Source organism: Phaethon lepturus, unplaced genomic scaffold, assembly GCF_000687285.1.
Source record: "Phaethon lepturus isolate BGI_N335 unplaced genomic scaffold, ASM68728v1 scaffold15846, whole genome shotgun sequence".
Classification (NCBI taxonomy): domain Eukaryota; kingdom Metazoa; phylum Chordata; class Aves; order Phaethontiformes; family Phaethontidae; genus Phaethon; species Phaethon lepturus.
The window spans coordinates 20,584-38,364 of record NW_010544263.1 but is presented as its reverse complement, the minus strand read 5'-3'; the positions used below and the strand labels follow the sequence as shown (position 1 = coordinate 38,364).

Sequence of the window (17,781 nt, the reverse complement as noted above, 5' to 3'; positions counted from 1 at the left end):
AAGAGCGTAAAATTGGATGAAGTCTAGTTACCAAACTTCCCCTGTTCAAGTATGTAAAAACACAAGCTTTCTGCTTGTGCAAGACAGATGGATTTAGCAGCTGTTGACGTAATGCAAGGGACTGTAGTAGCTACCATTTAAAAATGAATCTTAGTATGGAAAACTGCATTTTCTAGACCTACCTTTCTGAAACTTGATTTAGGTAAAAAAGGCAATGGTGTCCTTACAAAAAAAGACTGTTCAATGCTCACCGTCTTGAGTGCAAATTCAGTTGTACATGTGGAAGATAAATGCCTAGTTTCCATGTTGTGGAATAATCTCCATGGTTTCATGCCTTTGCTTCTTTGTCATTTACCCAGGGGTACTTAAGGAGTTGTTAGCTAAACTCAAACTGTGGAATTCCAACCCTTATTTTTGAGAGCAGCTGAAATCAGGTATCTTAAATTTGGGAGAATTTCTTAGTTTTCTTGGCTTCAAAGTTCCTGTACTGTTCTCCTATTATTATTATTATATGCTCAAAATTCACAACTTGGTTTCTGTGAAAGAAAGTTTGTTGATAGGGCAGTTTTTCTTGTTGTCTTGACAAAGTGTTTGAACTGCTAATAATGCATAGATGTAGACTTTGTTTATGATTTAGCATGCCTGCTTTTACTACCTAGAAAATGAGGCAGGATGTGTTTAGAGATCTAACCTGAAACAGTATTTCGCATTCATAGATGTGTATAGCTGTGAAGCCGTGGTAATAGACTGTTCCATTTATTACCAGGAGCCAGGTGCTCCCCACCTGAAGGTTTCTTTGTGCATTGCTTCCTGCTGTCAAACTTCCTTCAAAACCTGAAGACAAAGAGAAAATCTACTACAGGACATTCTTGCTGATCACTGTTATGTGGGCCTGTTTTTCAAACTTTATCCAACTGCCTTGCTGTGAAGCTTACATGTTGGTTGAAAGCCTGATCCTATTGCACACCTTTTTTTCCAGAAATCTGTTCCAGTTTGGCCTGTGGCTGGTAACTGTCATGTCACATTGCAGTGGGGTTTCTTTTATCATCAACATTACAGGCTCTCGGAGTAAAATTCTTCAAGTTTTATGTGACTCCTAAAAATTTTTTTAGACTTACAATCTAGAAATAGTGGTGTGATGGACAGGCATGTAGTGAAAGGGTCGCATTTCCTTCTCCTTATGTTGTGTCAACTTTTAGTCTTGTGGAAATGGGCATATCTGTCTTGTTTAATTGCGCATATTTCATCTTGCCCTCTGCAGATACTAACTTCTCAAATACGTCAAGTATTGTCCCATTACTGCTTTGCACATAGTGCAGGTGCAAAATGCAGCATGTAACTCAGTAGGTGTCTAGAACTACAGTTCTAGAAAAATTGCCTGGAAGTTGAATACTTCCAGAAAATTGATGTGGATGTAATCAGTATATTTGCGGTTAAAGTTTGTACAGAAATAGTTTTTAGTTGTTAATACTGAAATTTCTCACGCGTATTCTCTGTTTTCCTTGAAGAACCATGGTAATAAATACAAAGGATTTTAGGTTGGTCACAGAAAAAATGTATGGAGCTGAATATGATGTCATCGGAGTTGAGCTCATGTTGTTAACAGCAGTAATAGTTCTAGTAATACTGATCATAATTCAGTATGCAATGTATATGTATACAGTCAGTGCAATGTTAGGGACTCTGCTGTCAGTTCCTTGGTTGTAGAGTACTCTTACATGGTTTGGAGTCTGAGGAAACACCTGGTGACAATGCTGAACTGTAGTCTGCCCAAAACCTGATGGTATGAGATGGAGGAGGATTCTTCTGTCTGTGGGGTGGGTGCTCTGTCTCAGCAGAGCATGGGTAAAACACTGGTCTCTTCGTAATAGCTCCTATGCTTGTTGTGGCTTCTACAGCAATCTTCAGGTAATCAAGGGTGGAAATGTTACCTGTTGCCAGTGCTACTGCAAAGTTCCTGATTTTTTTTTTTTCTGTATGTGAACTTTCAGAGTGATGTCATTGTTCAGCTGAGCCTAGCCTGGCAATTTCTTTCAAGTCTCTTTTCACTGTTGCATTAAACAGTGTGAGTTAGCTTACTCTTCAACCCTAAATCTTTTACTTGCCTTAATGCAAGACTAATTCTAGGGCATCTAAACTAACATTACAGGAACATGGGAAGAAAGTATGGTCATATACTTAATGCCTTAATTGGAGATTCTAGACTTGTTGCTGCCTTGAAGTACTGTATGTGGACATGAGGTAGGAGACCAAACTAGGCAAGTCGTTTGTCTTTTTTTTCATGTCCCAGAGGAAGGAAGAGGAGACAAATAGTATAGCATATCTGTGGAGTGGCATAGTCTGCAAAGTGACTATTCATTTACCATGTAGAATGTTTCAAACATGCCCATGATAAGAAAATGAGAATTTTGAGGATGGTAGGGCAGTGAGTAGCTGGAATTCCAGGTATCTGCTTATATAGCACAAGTGCCTGATATAAGGCACAAGGGAGGGCCATGTGAATGAACAGACAACTACAACTTTAGCATTTTCCAAAAGCGGTTTACTATTTTTGTGAAACTCCCCAGCTCTTTTTCCTTCTCAGCCTTTATTCCCAATGTGCATGATGTTTGCAGTCCTATACCACTCTAATCCATCAGATGTTTCTGCAAGGTTTTCAGTGTGCTTGTGGTGGGAGAGTAGAGTAATTTGGCAGCTGAAGGAGGAGCTAGCTAAAGCTGGATGCGCTTTTGTGGTGTCAAGTCTGTGAGGCAGGGGTTCTTGCTAGCTGCTGCTTAGTGGTGTGCTGAGATAAGGAATGAGTTTTGGAAGCCTGATAGTTTCTGACTGGGGCAGAGATGTGGGCAAAAGGTATTGCCTGGCAAACTATCTTGCCAGCAGGATGAATTCTGCAAACCTTGACTACAATGTGAAATCAAGAATAAAAACCCAGTGGGATTGGAGGCAAATTTATATTTATATATGGTGAGTGTTTGACCTCTTTTCTGGAGCAACTTAAGACCTTGAAGCATAGATTTTTCTAGGGGTGGGTGTGAAGGGGAGGATTGTTTTTAACATCAGCTTTTTACTTTTCGAGATAGTCCATGTTTTGAACTCTGCAGCTGTTAAAATGCAGTCTCTGATGTGGCCTGGGGTCATGGTGTGTTGTAGCACGAAGGTAATAAAGTAGTTTTGAACTTTGTGTGCTTGTTGGAAGAAAGTGCAACAGCAGAGTGTTGGCCTACTTACCGGTGGTTGTGGTAGTGTCCTGTTTGCACTACAGGAATAATCCTGAAGGCTCAAACGACCCTCATGTGTGGATCCAGAGCACTATTAATGGGGACTTGTGTTAAGCCTGTTAATACTGTATCGTATAGTTACTCTTCTGTGATTCTGCATATTGGTATTTAATGTTAGTGAACAGGACTTAATGGCATTTACTGTGCTTTGTCATCGTAAACTGTGTAATTTATTGGACTTCATGTCTCCTGGAAATGAGTCATGCAAGCAGGTGGAAATGAAGGAACTTTTTTCATTTGATGTTAACCAGGATAGCACTTGGTTGTCTTTGCAGTTCCATCTACTTGCTTTTCACTCTTTTGCAGGCATGACACTGTTTTGACCTTTCAGAAGTTTATAGGCTTTGTTTTTAAATAAAAAGGTAGCAAAAAAAACATTTGACTAAACCTGCATAGTCTGTTCCAGAGATTAAATTAAGTTGCCTGGTTAGTGAGTTCTTAACTACTGACACTGTGGAAACAAGCTGTGTTTAAAATGGTAAACAGTTTATTCATCCATATATTAACCTGAATTAATGAGCTAATCTCAATATATACAGCATAAGCAAGGACTTAACATTTTAGAACTGGAACTCTTTATAAGGCTAAATATGATTAGGGACCTCTCAGTGTAGTGAATCAGAACATTTTCACTAAATCACTCTGCAGCAAGCACTATACTTTTTGATGGGAATTAATGCAATATACATTCTCTGATGCTTTTCTGCAGACAAATTAAAAATCACTCTTGTCAGTGATTGTGGTAACTTAAAAGAAGCCTGTGAAAGTGTTGGGCAAATTGGCACTGGTCCTCTAGTGATGTGGGTTATCGTGTACTTTTAGCAGAGATAGTGTGCTTTTGCTTCCTCCTTGGGACTCTGCAGGCTACCTGTTTGGCATGTCTTACCACTCCTTACTCCGCCATAGGTGCTTGTAGGATATATGATTCTGTTAATGTCCTACTGATGCTAGGCCAGCTGTTTGAATAAATGTTCACACACTAGTTTCCACTAGAATTAAGAGACCTTGAGTAATCTGAAGGTTTTTTATAGGCATCACTGTCTTTCAGGGTAACTGTGCTATGAGATAGTGCAATGTATTTATAATGAAGGTGTGTTTCAGTGAAGTCTACCTCAGTTTGGGTGGCAGTGTTACTGACCTGCCCACCATAAAGCCCTTTCACTCTAAGGATGTCATGTGGCTTATAAGGACCTGGGTATCCCTACAGAAAGTGGGTACTTCCTCTCAGCCACCACAAGCAGAATGGTAACTAGTAAGACTACAAGCTGCAGATGGTCCTAACTGGTTCATGGTTGGTCCATTATGTATTGAAGCATTTAGTATATTGCATTGTAGAAGTAAGACCTTAAATATATGCAAGGAACTTTGTTTAGTTTCATGTATTTCTATTTATTGTCCTATATGGAAGCACTTTATTTCTATATTTTATATTCTTTCATCATGGTAGACTTCAACTGGCAGTTGCTAAAATACAGTTTTGCCAGGCTGACATCGTATTTCTTCATGCACAAGAAAAGGAATTACTATTTTCTGTGGATTTTTTTGTCTTCCTGCAACATGCCAAGTGTGAGTAGGAGTAGGTAGAAAGTTGTAGAAGGCAACATAAAAAATTGCAAGCCTCTGGTTTTAGTGACATAATACTTTAATCCACCTGTAAAGGGAAAAGAACTGACACAAATACAGCTCAGATCCTGCATTTATTTTGATTCCTTTAATTTTCATAAATCCATCAAATCCCAGAGTTATCAAAGACACAGCCATGTTATCATCAAGCTTTCCACACTACTGACTAGTTGTTTCAGTAACCTTGTTTTTATCTTTTTCTTATTTGAGATATTTGGTAGAACTGGCTGAAACAGGAGACTTGTAGTCTGAATTCTTCTGAGTTTCTGGAGCTACTGAAGATAAAAATGGATTCTCTTCCTCCTGGTTTTTCTGGTACCTGTGGCTTCAGGCATATTAAGCCACAGCCCTTTTTGAAATGTATTTGAAGCCTAATGTTGCTGCACAATAGTTAGGAAGTCTTGCATCATAGCAAGATACATTGATTATTCCCGCCTCCCCTTTTTTTTTCCAAATAAAGAGCTGTGTTCCTGTAAAAATTACTTTGGAGACATACTTCAGATTAAAGTAATGAAAATGTCAGCTTTTCTCCACATATCCTTTTCCTATGTGTATTTACCAACTACAATGAGAAATGGCTTGTTTTCTACTACTTGACATTGCAGATTAGTAGTTGTTCTTGTTTGTTAATCACAACTATTAAAACTGAAAGAAGTATATTCCCCTTTGACATACTTGCAAGAGTGTATTTTTTTGAGCTGACAGTTAACACTTGGGCTAGGGAGAGAATTTATCTTTTGACAACAATTTATCATTTTGTCACTGTTTTTCAATTGTCAGTAAAGACAGGAAGAAAACCCCTGTTTGAAAGCAGAACTGCAAGTTAACTTTTCTGAAATGTGCCCTAGGCAGGGAAAACAGTTTTAAAGCTTTTCATCACAGCACATTTCAGGATGTCTTTCAAAACTCGGATTAGGTAGCAGATAGAGTCTGAAAGAAACACAAAATGAAACCGCAACAATAATATTTGTTAAAAAAAGAATTTATGTTCAAGTGTCATGCTGTTTTTTACTTGGATGCACAGATTACTGCATGCTTCTAAACACCCCAGCAGCAGAACAAGGCACTTTATCCACCTGCATATTACTTGAGGTGACTAGGTGGTACAACAGGATAGAATATTAAACACCGCTGTCCATATTCCTGACAAGGAACAAATTTACTGCAAAGGACAAAACTTCTCAGCTGTATAGAACGTTACTAGTAATAGTGGTAAAAATCAAAGATTTAAGCCAGCTTTCAGAAAAGTAACTGATTCAGCAAATTTCATGGTATATTTTCACCTTAGCATACTAAGGAGCTTCTACTTGATGACAAGCTAGTTTATAAGAAAGCATGCTCCCTAGGTCAGTCATCATTATTTCAAGCAGTTCGTGGTTGTCTCTAGTTAGTTTGAACACAAGAGCAAGACTATTGATGTTCAACCTCCTGTAGGTATCCATAAGGTAATGTCCTGTTACTTTTGCTTGTGCAACAGCATACACCTTTACCGTGCAGTCCCTGTTTCCAACTGTGTGTGTTGTGGTTGAAATTTCCTATTTGGACATGGTGTATCTTAGTAACCCTCAGTTAATGTCTTTCCTGGCTTACTTGACCGTCTTTGATCAGATCCGTGTAAATCTTAGCATCCACAATACTGCCTACCTTTGACTTTCTCTGCCTCCTGTGGGGAAGAACCAGAGCTGCACCCTCATCTTTGTATCTAACATGAACAGATCCAGATTGTGTTGATAAAGCAGCAGATGATGATGTTCTTCATGTGTGAAGAACCATGCAACATGTAGGGCAAGAGGATAGCACCAGGTTAATAAAAAGGTAGAATTGAACCTGTTTGAGATTACTTCAGTTTCCCTCCCTGAAAAATTCTGATTTTTAGGATAACTTAGAGCTTTGTTAGTAGCTATTTGATTCCAAAATGATCTTACTGTATGGCAGGATAAACTGTCAAGTACTTTGATCAGTGTTTGATCCTTTTCATTCAGTCCTCCAACTTGCATTTTTTCCAGATTCAGAGCAATAGCTGAGAAACTGGGTTGGGAAGAAAGAGGCATCAAATACTGAAATCTAGTAGTGATCATGGTTTACAGGTGTTTTCTTGCAAGCTACCTAGCTTGCTAGCTCAGTGCTGTATGAGTTATAAGTGTTCAGTAAATAGAATCCACCTACTGGAACTATGAGCAAACTGCATTTAAATTGGGGATTGCTTAGTGTCTCAGGTGGTTTCTGTCATTTTGCTGAAGCTGCTTTTAAAATGCAGTTCAAGCCTTAATGCAAACTTTAACAGACCGTGAAACTTGAACAATAATCTGTGTTAAAAATAAATGGGAAGAAAACAACACTGATATTCTGTGCTTATTCCTTTAGCCCTTCTTGTTAGAGAGACCATAGCTATACAGGTAGTTCTAAGTACGGTTCTGCAATTGAGTTGCATGTCTGGGTATGTCCTAGCCTTATTCAGTGTAAAAGTAATATAGTGGTAATCTCAATGCCTTAGATGCAGTTGATAATGGTGACTTATGAAGATGCGGTAACTTTTTCAAAGAAGAACTGGTATCAGCTGAATGATCCCTGCATCTTGGCACACAAGTGCTTTGTGGGCTTGTCTCAGGAGGATCAGCCTAGCATATTGTGGAGCATTCTGATGTCTTGAATTGCAAAACCAGACAAGCAAAAGCTTTGAGCGTTTCATACTCCTGTATCTGAAACTCCTTATCAAACTTTCTATGCTCCTGAGCTGTACTACAGGCCAGAAGTGCTATGGATCTTTCCCATGGCCACACTGGCTTGCTTTCAGGACATTGTAGGCTGTGACTACTTGCATTTTTTTGATAAATCTTAACATAATGCTGTGTCTGTGAGGGCAATCAAAAAATTTTTAATTTTCCAGAGCATGATTAATGTGTGGTTGTAGTAAATTTTTGTACTAGACTATGAAACTAGTTTTATAGCTTAGTGTCTATGTTTGGTCTGCAGACCTTGCAGGAATGTTTAAGAATACATGACAAGGTGCAGGATTACCTGGGTGCTCTAATCAAGTCCTTCCAAAAGGTACCTTGCTCAGCCCTTGCATTAGGTATTCCGATAGCTCTGATGGGGAAATAGCAGCCAAGGACTCCCTCGTGTGGTGGGTGTGCCAAGGTTTCAAAGGCATCTTGCTGCTTTGTTAAAAGGCGAGTGTTCTGGTTCATGCAAGTTGGAAAAGCGCGTTGAAATAATGGAAGGATTTGACCCCTGGAAGAAATGCAGCAGTAGAAACTCCTCTAGTACCGAAGTTGCTGGGTTTTAGCACCCGTCAGTCATCTGCTAACAATACCATTGTGTACTAAAGGACCAGTGCTGAAAAAAAACCACCAGCTGTGTGCTCAAGCAAAGATAAAGTTCTACAGTATTGGCTCTGGATTTTGTCTGGGAAGTCAGGCTTCTCTCAATCATGTGCAAAATTAATTTTATCTTCAGGAAAATTATTTTCAGCAGCAGCTATTTAGGGAGGAGAATCATGAGGACACAGATTCAGTAGACAACCGGACAGCAGGAGACTTCAAGAGCAGAAGATAAGTAGGCTTGATACTGGCCAGAAATTTCTGAGATTTGACTTGATGTTTCTGCCCAGAAAACATTCAGAGAAGACCTAGTAACTTACCAAGATATTTTAATGAATCGTGAAATAAAACTACCATACTAATCTGCTTCTCTCTAATCATGGTGTTATGCAGAAAATGATACACATTCTTTTTCAAGAGTCATAAAATGTTAGACTACTGAAAACACAACATTCGAGTTCACTTGTGCATTTGTCACCTCACAGGGACTCTTCCTATGTGATACAGCTCTCTCAGTATTTCAGAAGTAGCTTTTGAAAGGGCTTACTTAACATCCGTTAAACTAAAGCTCATACTTATCTACCTTTCAAGCCTTTCTTTTAAGGTATAACAGATTGTAGATGGCACTGGAGCACTTTCAGGCAAACTCTTATTATAGTTCAGATGACTGAACTGTCTTTTACTATGCATCCAGTCCAGTACCATTGAGTAAAGACCTGCTTAAGATGCTGCCTTTGGCATTTGTGTCTGAAATAGTATTTGTTTTTGATCTGAAATGCCTACGGGCTTTAGGGAATGTTCCTCCTGAAACCAAGTGGTAGCTCGTAGGTTGAAAACATAACAGAAGCATTTTACAGCCATTCTTCGCTCCAACGTCTGTTATAAAACACAGTCATCCTTTGGCCACTGCAGAAGGGAGCAGCTACACGGGGACATTCCTGCATATCTGTCTAGTTACTGAAGTTTTCTCTTGTTACATGCTGTACTCCCACTTTTTCACTTACTTTAACCTGTTTTGCAGGTTTATGGGTATAGTAGTCAAAGGGAGAGGATCTCTCTAATGGGCCTTCAAAGAAGCTTCAGATCTGAAGGCTTTTTGTCCTTTTGGAATTGCAGCATGGAGAAAGTTTAGCTGTTAATGTGGCAGCTATATTAAAATTTAGCCACTGTCTGTGGCTGTTGCAGGCTGCTTTCAAAGTGAAAAAGGAAGGAAATGAAGGTTCGTGAGTATACTTGTTCTTGCAAGAAAAGCTGACAGGAAAGCTGACAGGCAGGCCACTTCCCAGGGTGGTTTAGAGGAGAGGCTGTAAAACATCTTAATTGCTGGCCTGGTGTCGTCAGGCTAAATGACCCGGTTCAGTGCTTTGTGTAACTCCTTAACATAACAGTAGAATCTTAATACAGGTTTGTTTGAAAGAAGAAAACAGGCTTGGTGGAGGTAGATAATTTAGTTTGGAATGTCTTTCAGTTTTTCTTACTTTCCAGTGTAATTGAATTAGTGTTTGAAAGTAAGTTCTGGATTTTCCAGAGAAATGGGAAGCTTAAACACAGAAAAAATTAATTGAGAAAACAAACTGCTAAGAGGTGGTAAATAAATATAGATTATCTAGGGAGAGTAAAACCTTTGCCGGTTTATGCTTTGTCTCTAGATCTCCTATTCCTTCCACAGTTCATGATAGCTTTGCATAAGTAAGTAATGGTGATCAAGTGAAGTAGGATGGCTTGTAATATTGCTTTTGAGCATTCAGTAATTCAGCAGTAACATCTTTTAGATGGTGTAAATAGCTGTGCCTTATGGAAATGTACAGTGCAGTATAGTGATGCATGTTTTATCCCATAGTCCTTTACTTTTTATTTAATGTTAAATTACTTTGTCCAAACTTCTAGTATGCAGGTGGAACTCTACTCGGTCTCTTGTAGTCCTTTCAAAGACTGGTTAGAAGTAAATTGTTCGAAATTACTTTTTGCCCCTGTCCTCTCAAAATCTACTTTGCATATTGACTGTAGTGCCAAAAAGTAACATAGCATTATCTAATAAATTACTCTTTAATTTGCATCATCATTATATATATGCATCATCATATGATGTATATGTATTTAATATAGAATATATATATTCCTATCATACTTAGGAAGCTCATAAACTTGAAACACAGTTTCCGCCCTTAAAACGAATAGCAGAGTGCTGTCCAATTCATGTTTTCTTGTAGGCCACACACGTAGAGGTTGAACATTTGTCAGTGACCCACTCAGCGGTGGATATAGCATGCCTAGGTTCAAAGAGGTGCCTGACTGAAAGGATTTTTTTTTTCTTGCCACTTACGCTTGAATTTGACTTTGTTGCAAGTGTCAGTTACATAAAACACAATGTAATTAATGAATATGAACTTTGAAATTACAACCTTTGCTTTTAAGTCCTTTGCTGTCTTACAGGCTTGTGCAATGCACTTCTACTGCTGTGTGGAGTTTTTTTAAATCAAGTGTTGTTGAAGCAAAATTCAAGTCAAATTGCTTTTCCTCGTTCATTTCTTCATTGCTTCCAGATCATTTCATCATTTTGTCTTTTCCTGCTTCAGGTGACTTCTTCTACCAATCATTTAGCTAACTGTCATTTTATTCTACACTACCTTGTCTAATAGTCATAGTGTCCCAAGCATAAAAATCTAGTAGAAAATTTACAGAAACTGCTTTAAACAGCTGTGAAATATCCACAAGAACTATTGAGAAGAAGCTGAACTGATAGTTTGAGTATGTAACTTCTGAAGTATTGCTCACTTCTGCAAAGGAGGGGAGTATTCCTGTTGAAGGTGGTGAGTGTTTCCTTCTTACTGGCATGAGTAATAACACACAAAAATAAAACTCAGTCACTCCTTTCTTTAGGATATGATGCATTTAATACTGTTCATATATGACTTATGGAGTAAACAGCTGATGTGCACAGATAGTCTGTCTGTGTTGAGGTTGAGTAGGCCATAATTTTGAACATCTAGGAACAGTTAAACTGGATATTCAGAATATATAAACATATAATAGCTGTCCTCGTGTGCTCCATGTACTAACCTGGAGAGGTGTCAGAGGGTTTTCAGACTACAGTGTCACTAAGCACAAATTGGAAAAACAAAGCTGAGGCAGGAGCCTGATGGAGCTGACTGTCTTAAAACAGTAGGAGACTGAGCTGCTTTTTGATAAACATTTAAATCAGAGGATTATTTAACTTGTGGACAACTATAGGTTTATCTTCTTTCTTCTGTCATCCTGTTGTGGACTCAAGACACATAATCTACTTCAAGTGTGTTACTAGTCTTGGAAGGAAGTATGTGTTCTGCAGGAGATTTCTGTCTTGACAAGTAGAGTTTGTTGTAGAAGAGGCACAGATGGAAGAGTCCAGAGCTGTTTTATGTTAGTATTCAGTTTCTTTGGCTTCGAGCAATACAATTAGTCATTGCAATTACTAAGTAATGAAGTTACTCTTTTTAGATATTCTATGTGGTGTCTAATTTGGTTTAAGTGCATCTAGCTTCTACTTGGTTTGTCTTGAAAGCAGTAAGTTTAGACACTAAGAAGGCGGGAAAAAGCAGCACAGAAGGAAAACTTGTTTGAATTAAGCTGGCCAGGTGTCTCTAACTTTATTTGAGTAAAATTTGTGTGCAGTGGGCATGCTGATCTTTCTCCATCTGAAATTCATAATCAGATGGGACTTCTGTCTGGCTTGTACAGCTGCAGTGGTTTAGCATAAGTTTGCACTGAAGTCCTGTACATCACTGGAACACTTAGAAGAACTGAGCTTCTAAGTTCTTGCAAGCCAGTTGGCACTTCCCCACCAAGTGAGAAATACCACCAGCTGTCAGACATACTGTACAATAATTGGGATATCTAATGGGTCTTTTGAAATAGCTGCTTCTACTGCATTTGGTGAAATGCTTGTCTGGATTTTCTAAAACTCATCCATCTGTATATGAACTGACAAATCTCTTAAAGAAGCATCTTCCTGTAATGCAAGCAGAAAGACTTCAGAGGTCCCTCAAGCATTCGATTCCAGAAATGGGGTTCAATTCACTTGTTGAGAGCAGAGATTCATCTTTCTTATGTGTTTCTGTGAAGAAAATGATTTTTTGACTGATAATGTGTAATTGAACCACTAATTGTCAGGCACAGTTTGGACCTTTTTAAGAAGTTTTACCTTCTCTTAATCTTTTCAAATATATAAGACCTTTGGAATGCTAGATCTGAACACCTTTGAATTTTAGATGATAGCCAAAATTAAACAAAACTGAATTAAATAAAATAAATAATTCACAGGATTTTTGAGGGTAGAGGGACTTCTGGAAATAATATAGTCAACTGCCCCTCCTCAAGAAGGTTCTCCTTAAGTAGATTGCCCAGCACTATGTCCAGCCAGATCTTTAATCTCCAGGAATGGAGACATCACAGCCCCTCTGGGTGGCCTGCTTCAGTGTTTCACCACCCTCACAGTGAAAGATTTTTTTTTAATTGCAAAACTGCAGAAATTACTTCAAGCTTGTCCTGAATAAGTTACTGGATTTTGTTTGTGCAGCTTCCTAGGTTAGTCTACTAATAGTCATCAAGCTTAACTAATAGAATGTCGGCCGAAGAACTGGGCATGAATGATACCCGTTAACAGCGGTGTATGCTCTTTGCCTACAGTTGCCTGGGTGTTGTTAATGTGAAAAATAGATGACATGAACAGAGGGGTAATAGAAATAATTTCTGCACATCTTTTTCTGTTCACTCTGGAATTAGTGAGTAGTGTATAGGGAACTTCTTACGTGAAATAGCTTTCTCATGTCTTTTAAGGTTGTGGTTTAAATGGGTTCCTTCATAGGAGATTAATACCACCAAAAATCAGCATTTCTGTATTACGAGATAAAACCAAAATAAGCCATGCACAAAGAGACATTCCTTTAAGTTGCTCTTTTTTGGAGAAAGTGCTGGGAAGAATTTCCCCACACAGTGGGAGTGATGGAGGTGACAGATACAGAAATTCGTGTACGGTAATCAAACTAAGAAGGAAAAAGGTCCTTCTAGGATAAGGAGCAAGGTAGAGCTGTAACTTAATACAGAAATGCTTCTGCATATTTCCATATTGTTGTTAGAGAAACACCAAATCTCTGAGGTTGGAGGCACTTCTGGAGCTTGGGTAGTCCAACCTCCTGCTCAGAGCAGGGTTGTCTAGAGCAGGTTGCTCAGGACTTAGTCCAGTTGGGTTTGAGATGTTTTTTGTTAATAACTATTAACCTGCTCATGGCTTCATCTAGCCAATATGTTTGTGTGTGCAGTTTTGAGGAGGAGATTGGGATGAAGGGAGGTAGCTTCAGGGGTGGCTTGGTGGTGGTATCCTCTAACTTTTGGTGCTGTGGTAAACAAATTTGTACAAAATGATGAATGCCAGCAGTGGTGGGCTTGTTAATAAATCCCCTCTTATTATTCAATCAGCTACAAACTTCCCATCAGTCTTTTTGCTTTATATACAGAATGTATTAAGTAGTATAGGTACCACACAAGAACTCAATACAGCATAGGTTCCTTTATGAGTTTGCTAGCAATAAATGAATTTGCTATTCGTGCTTTATGTAATACTGTTTACCCTTTCATATTGTTGTATCTCCTAATCTAATCTTAAAAAAATAGCACTTGGTGAATTGGATATGTTGGATGCTTCCCTTTGGCTTGTTGACTGCTTTTTGTACCTCACCCGTTTGTTTAAAAAACAAAAAAGTCAGGGAATATGAGGCAGTGTTTCTGAAAATGTCTGTGCTAATAAAGGACAGTATTCTTACTAAGTGGTATCATTTTGCTATGTAAAATTCTTGCTATGTAAAATTTTTCTACCTACTTGCATTCTTAGGCACTAGAAATATTTTTAAAGGGGTATGCTGAAGGCAGCTAGTTAAGGATGGTATACTTCAGGTTTTGAAGTTGTCAAGAGATGGCTACTGCTAAACTCTCAAGTGTTTTAAGTGCTTAGATTACACTGTTAGAAATGGGCTGTGGTTCAGTGATTAAAAGGTAATTAAAAATGCTTTATGTCTATCTAGCATCTGAATTACCAATGCTAGAAGAACCTCAAAATGTTGCACCTTTGGATGATATTTAGCTTATAACAAGTTACTTGTACCAGTTGTTTTGAATATAGGAACAAAATGAGCTCTTAAACTCCTTGTTACTGAGAAGCTCTATTTAGTGTGTGGATAACATCTGCAGAGATGTTCGGCTTCAAATTTGGAACAAATTCTGATATTGAGGTATACTTGAAACACTCATTTTCAAGCACTCATCCAGAATTTTGGCATTTACTTTCCATGTAAAATTGAAATGTTCAAAAGTGAGTAGTGGATTTTTTGATACCACCTTAACCTTGAAGCTCCTTCACTTCCTCCAGTCTCTAACAGATCGTAACAAAATCTTGACCCTATTTTCCATAGCAATTTTTAAGTCTTTCATTAAACCTACTGTAGCTGTTTTTGCATTGAACTTAGGGCAGCCTATGGGAACAGAGGAAGCTAGTTAAAAAACACCAACCTTACTGGAAAAATTAGGTGTTGTGAGCCTTTGAAACTTTATCTGTGGCAGATACTGTTCTTTAATATCAACAATTTTTACTCAGTGCGTCCATACAGATTTTAAATGCTGTTAGTTATCCATTGTGTAGCACTGCAGTACTAATGATCACTCTTCTCCCTCTTTTTAATCAGGACAGAGCTTGGGTTATGGTTTTGTGAACTACGTTGAGCCCAAGGATGCCGAAAAAGCTATCAACACTCTGAATGGATTGAGACTTCAAACTAAAACCATAAAAGTATGTAGTGTTACTTATGATTTAAAGAAACTGAAGTGTTTTGACTTCTTGTTGAGCACATGCATGATTTTTTTTTTCCCTTTCCAAGTGTAACTAAGCATTCTGCTAATGTCATTAGAATAGACTAGGACTTCACCATGTAGCAGGTGGTTAGTCCTTTCTAGTCTGTTTAGCTCTACAGGTAGATTATTATTAAGGATAGAAAATTCTGATTTTTTTAATGCACTTAATAACATTTTAGATACGAGCTTGAATTGTTTTAACTGAGAAATTGTTGTATGCGTTTGCAGAAATGCAGTATTGCATATGGTGTGACCACCATATGCGTGCTTCCTCCTTACTTTATCAAAGATAGCGTAACTTGCTTATTAATACACCCTTTTTAGGTTGCTAGTGTCTTGTTTCTCTTACAAATCCTTAAAATGAAATGCTGAAATTACTGTTGTGGTTATCTATGAATTACTGGACTCCTAGGGCTCTAGTATCTAGGTCTCCAATGTTTGGGATTCCTGTTTTTGCGTTGTAACTTCTGTACCTCATGTTTACTAAATTCAGTTTCTGAATTTCTAGAAGCAGAAATCTTAAGAGTTATTTTTTCTCACCTACCATCTTACTCCATTATCAGAGTGGGGATACTCATTTGAGCAATTGTCTGGGCTCTGAAATCTTGGGAGAGGAGAGGAAATAGATTCTATAAGGGAATGCAGACCTCTGAACATGTTTCACAGGTGTTGGTGCCTGAAGGCAATCCATGTTCCAGCCATCTCATTCTTTCTCATTACACAGCAGGGTTTGCTAGCTTGAATAGTGACTGCCCTTTAACTAGGATCATGTTTGAGCCATAAGATAAAGCTTACCTTTAAAAAGGTTTGAACTTAAAGCAATGCAGAGCCTCTTAAAAATGACTGAGACAAAGATAAAATGGCAGTAATTACGGTTAGAATGCTCTACCTGTTCTGGATTCATAAGATGTAATGAAGTGGATTACACTATTAGAAACTTGAATACTGCTGTTTAACAAATGGTGAATCATGACTCACAATAATGCATGAAAGACATGGATAGATGCTTTGCTGTAGAAAGCTTGCTGTGTGCTTCTGGCAGACTTCTTGCCCACAGGCAGTCACTCCTACTTTCTGCTTCGGGGAAAATTGGGGAAAGTCAATGCTCCAGGTTTTTTGAAGCTCTTTTGGGTGGTGGTGAAAAAAGGAATAGGTTTGCATTCCAGTAGTATTGCAGGTGCACTGTATCTTTGCATTTAATGTCTTGGATTGGACAAATAAAAAACGCATCTGTCCAGGGTGATAAGCTGGAAGTTCTCGTGACTACATAGCTAGGCTAAAAAGGATATTGTTCTTAGAGAATCAAGCCAGGTCTCCCAAATCAAAATGATCCCTTAAGGGCTTTTCCAGTGACTGACTTTATGCTGCCAGTATATGAATTCTTAATCCTCTTTTACCTTGCTAAGTGGTTAATGCAAACAGTATTTCTGCACCTAAAAAGTGATTGTAAAAAAGGTTGGGGTGGGGTGGAGAGAGGAGGAAGTGAAAATGGAGTAGACCGATGTGGGTAGTGACACTGGTGCTTTTCCTTTCCTGCCTTCCCAGGACATGAAAATGGAATTGTAGGTTATAAACAATACAAGACAGTGACCTTTGCAGGGAGACTAAAGCTGATGTGTAAATTTTCAGGATTTGCACCTTAGATGTTCTTAGCTCCTTAGCTAAAGAAAATTTGAAACATTTGAGTTGTCACAAGCCATAAATGATGACCTCTTCACCAAATAAACAAAATCTCTTTCTTCAGAAAAATACCTGTAAAAGTCTTACTCTAGCTACCCACATTCAGCCCTGTTTACCTTCAGCAGCACTTTTTCAGTGTTAGTGTACATGATTTGAGGGGAAACACTGCTGTAGTCCTTTATCCTCTACTTATCTTCCTTCGTGTACACAAGCTGGATTTCAGGACAAGTTTTCATGACTGGATTCTCCCAAGATGCTGTTGAAAGAGGCTGGTTTTATCCCTTTCCACATTTCAGAAGGGGCAGAGGCTAGGGGAATCCTTAATATGTTTTAAGACTAAGGCTTTTGTACGTTGGACAGTTGCTTCTCTTATTAAAAGAACTAAGATGTTTGTGCGGCAGTTACTCGAAAGGAGACTTAACAAGAGTGTCTGCCTCTCTCTGTGAACCAGTAGAAATGTTCAGCCTACTGTGAAGCACTTTGTAAATTACATACTCTGCAGATCAGCCTGGAGGCAATACTGAGCAGAGGCAAAGCTGATGTCTGAGGCCTTTGCTGCCTCTGGGGGCAACATCTGGGATGGAGAGAGTCTCTTAGGAGATCTCAGTGCTAGGACCTTTGTGGAGACTACTTGCAGTTTATAGACCACAGTGTTGCTATTAGGCTAGGGGTCATACTTAAATTAAAAAAAAAAAAAAAAATCTGTTTGACTAACTCAGAAGCCAACCCTTAACACTTAGTTTCAGCTTTAGAAAAATGGATGTCCCTTAGATTTTTGTATATATGTTCACATGAAAAATGATGGGATAGGATGGATAGTGGATATTTTGACTTCAAAAGAAAATTAGATGTTTGTTCTCACTGTACATTTTTAGGAGTTCTGTGGAAATGTTTACTAGTTCACTAGATTGATGGTTGAAAGTGCTTGTTTCCTGTCAGTCTACAAAACTGGAACAAACACTGTTGATTAGGTGATGGACCCTGACATTGTGGCTGAACTG

The 17,781-nt window shown here is 38.4% G+C and overlaps 1 protein-coding gene across 1 annotated transcript in view; it reads left to right on the top strand.

The window, feature by feature from the left end:
* Nucleotides 1-17,781, top strand: part of LOC104621987 (ELAV-like protein 2) — a 44,729-nt gene that overhangs the window by 7,935 nt on the left and 19,013 nt on the right. The window contains exon 4 of the mRNA XM_010288626.1: nucleotides 14,935-15,038. Within this exon, the coding sequence (XP_010286928.1) occupies nucleotides 14,935-15,038 (104 nt within the window). The remainder of the gene's footprint in view (nucleotides 1-14,934; nucleotides 15,039-17,781) is intronic.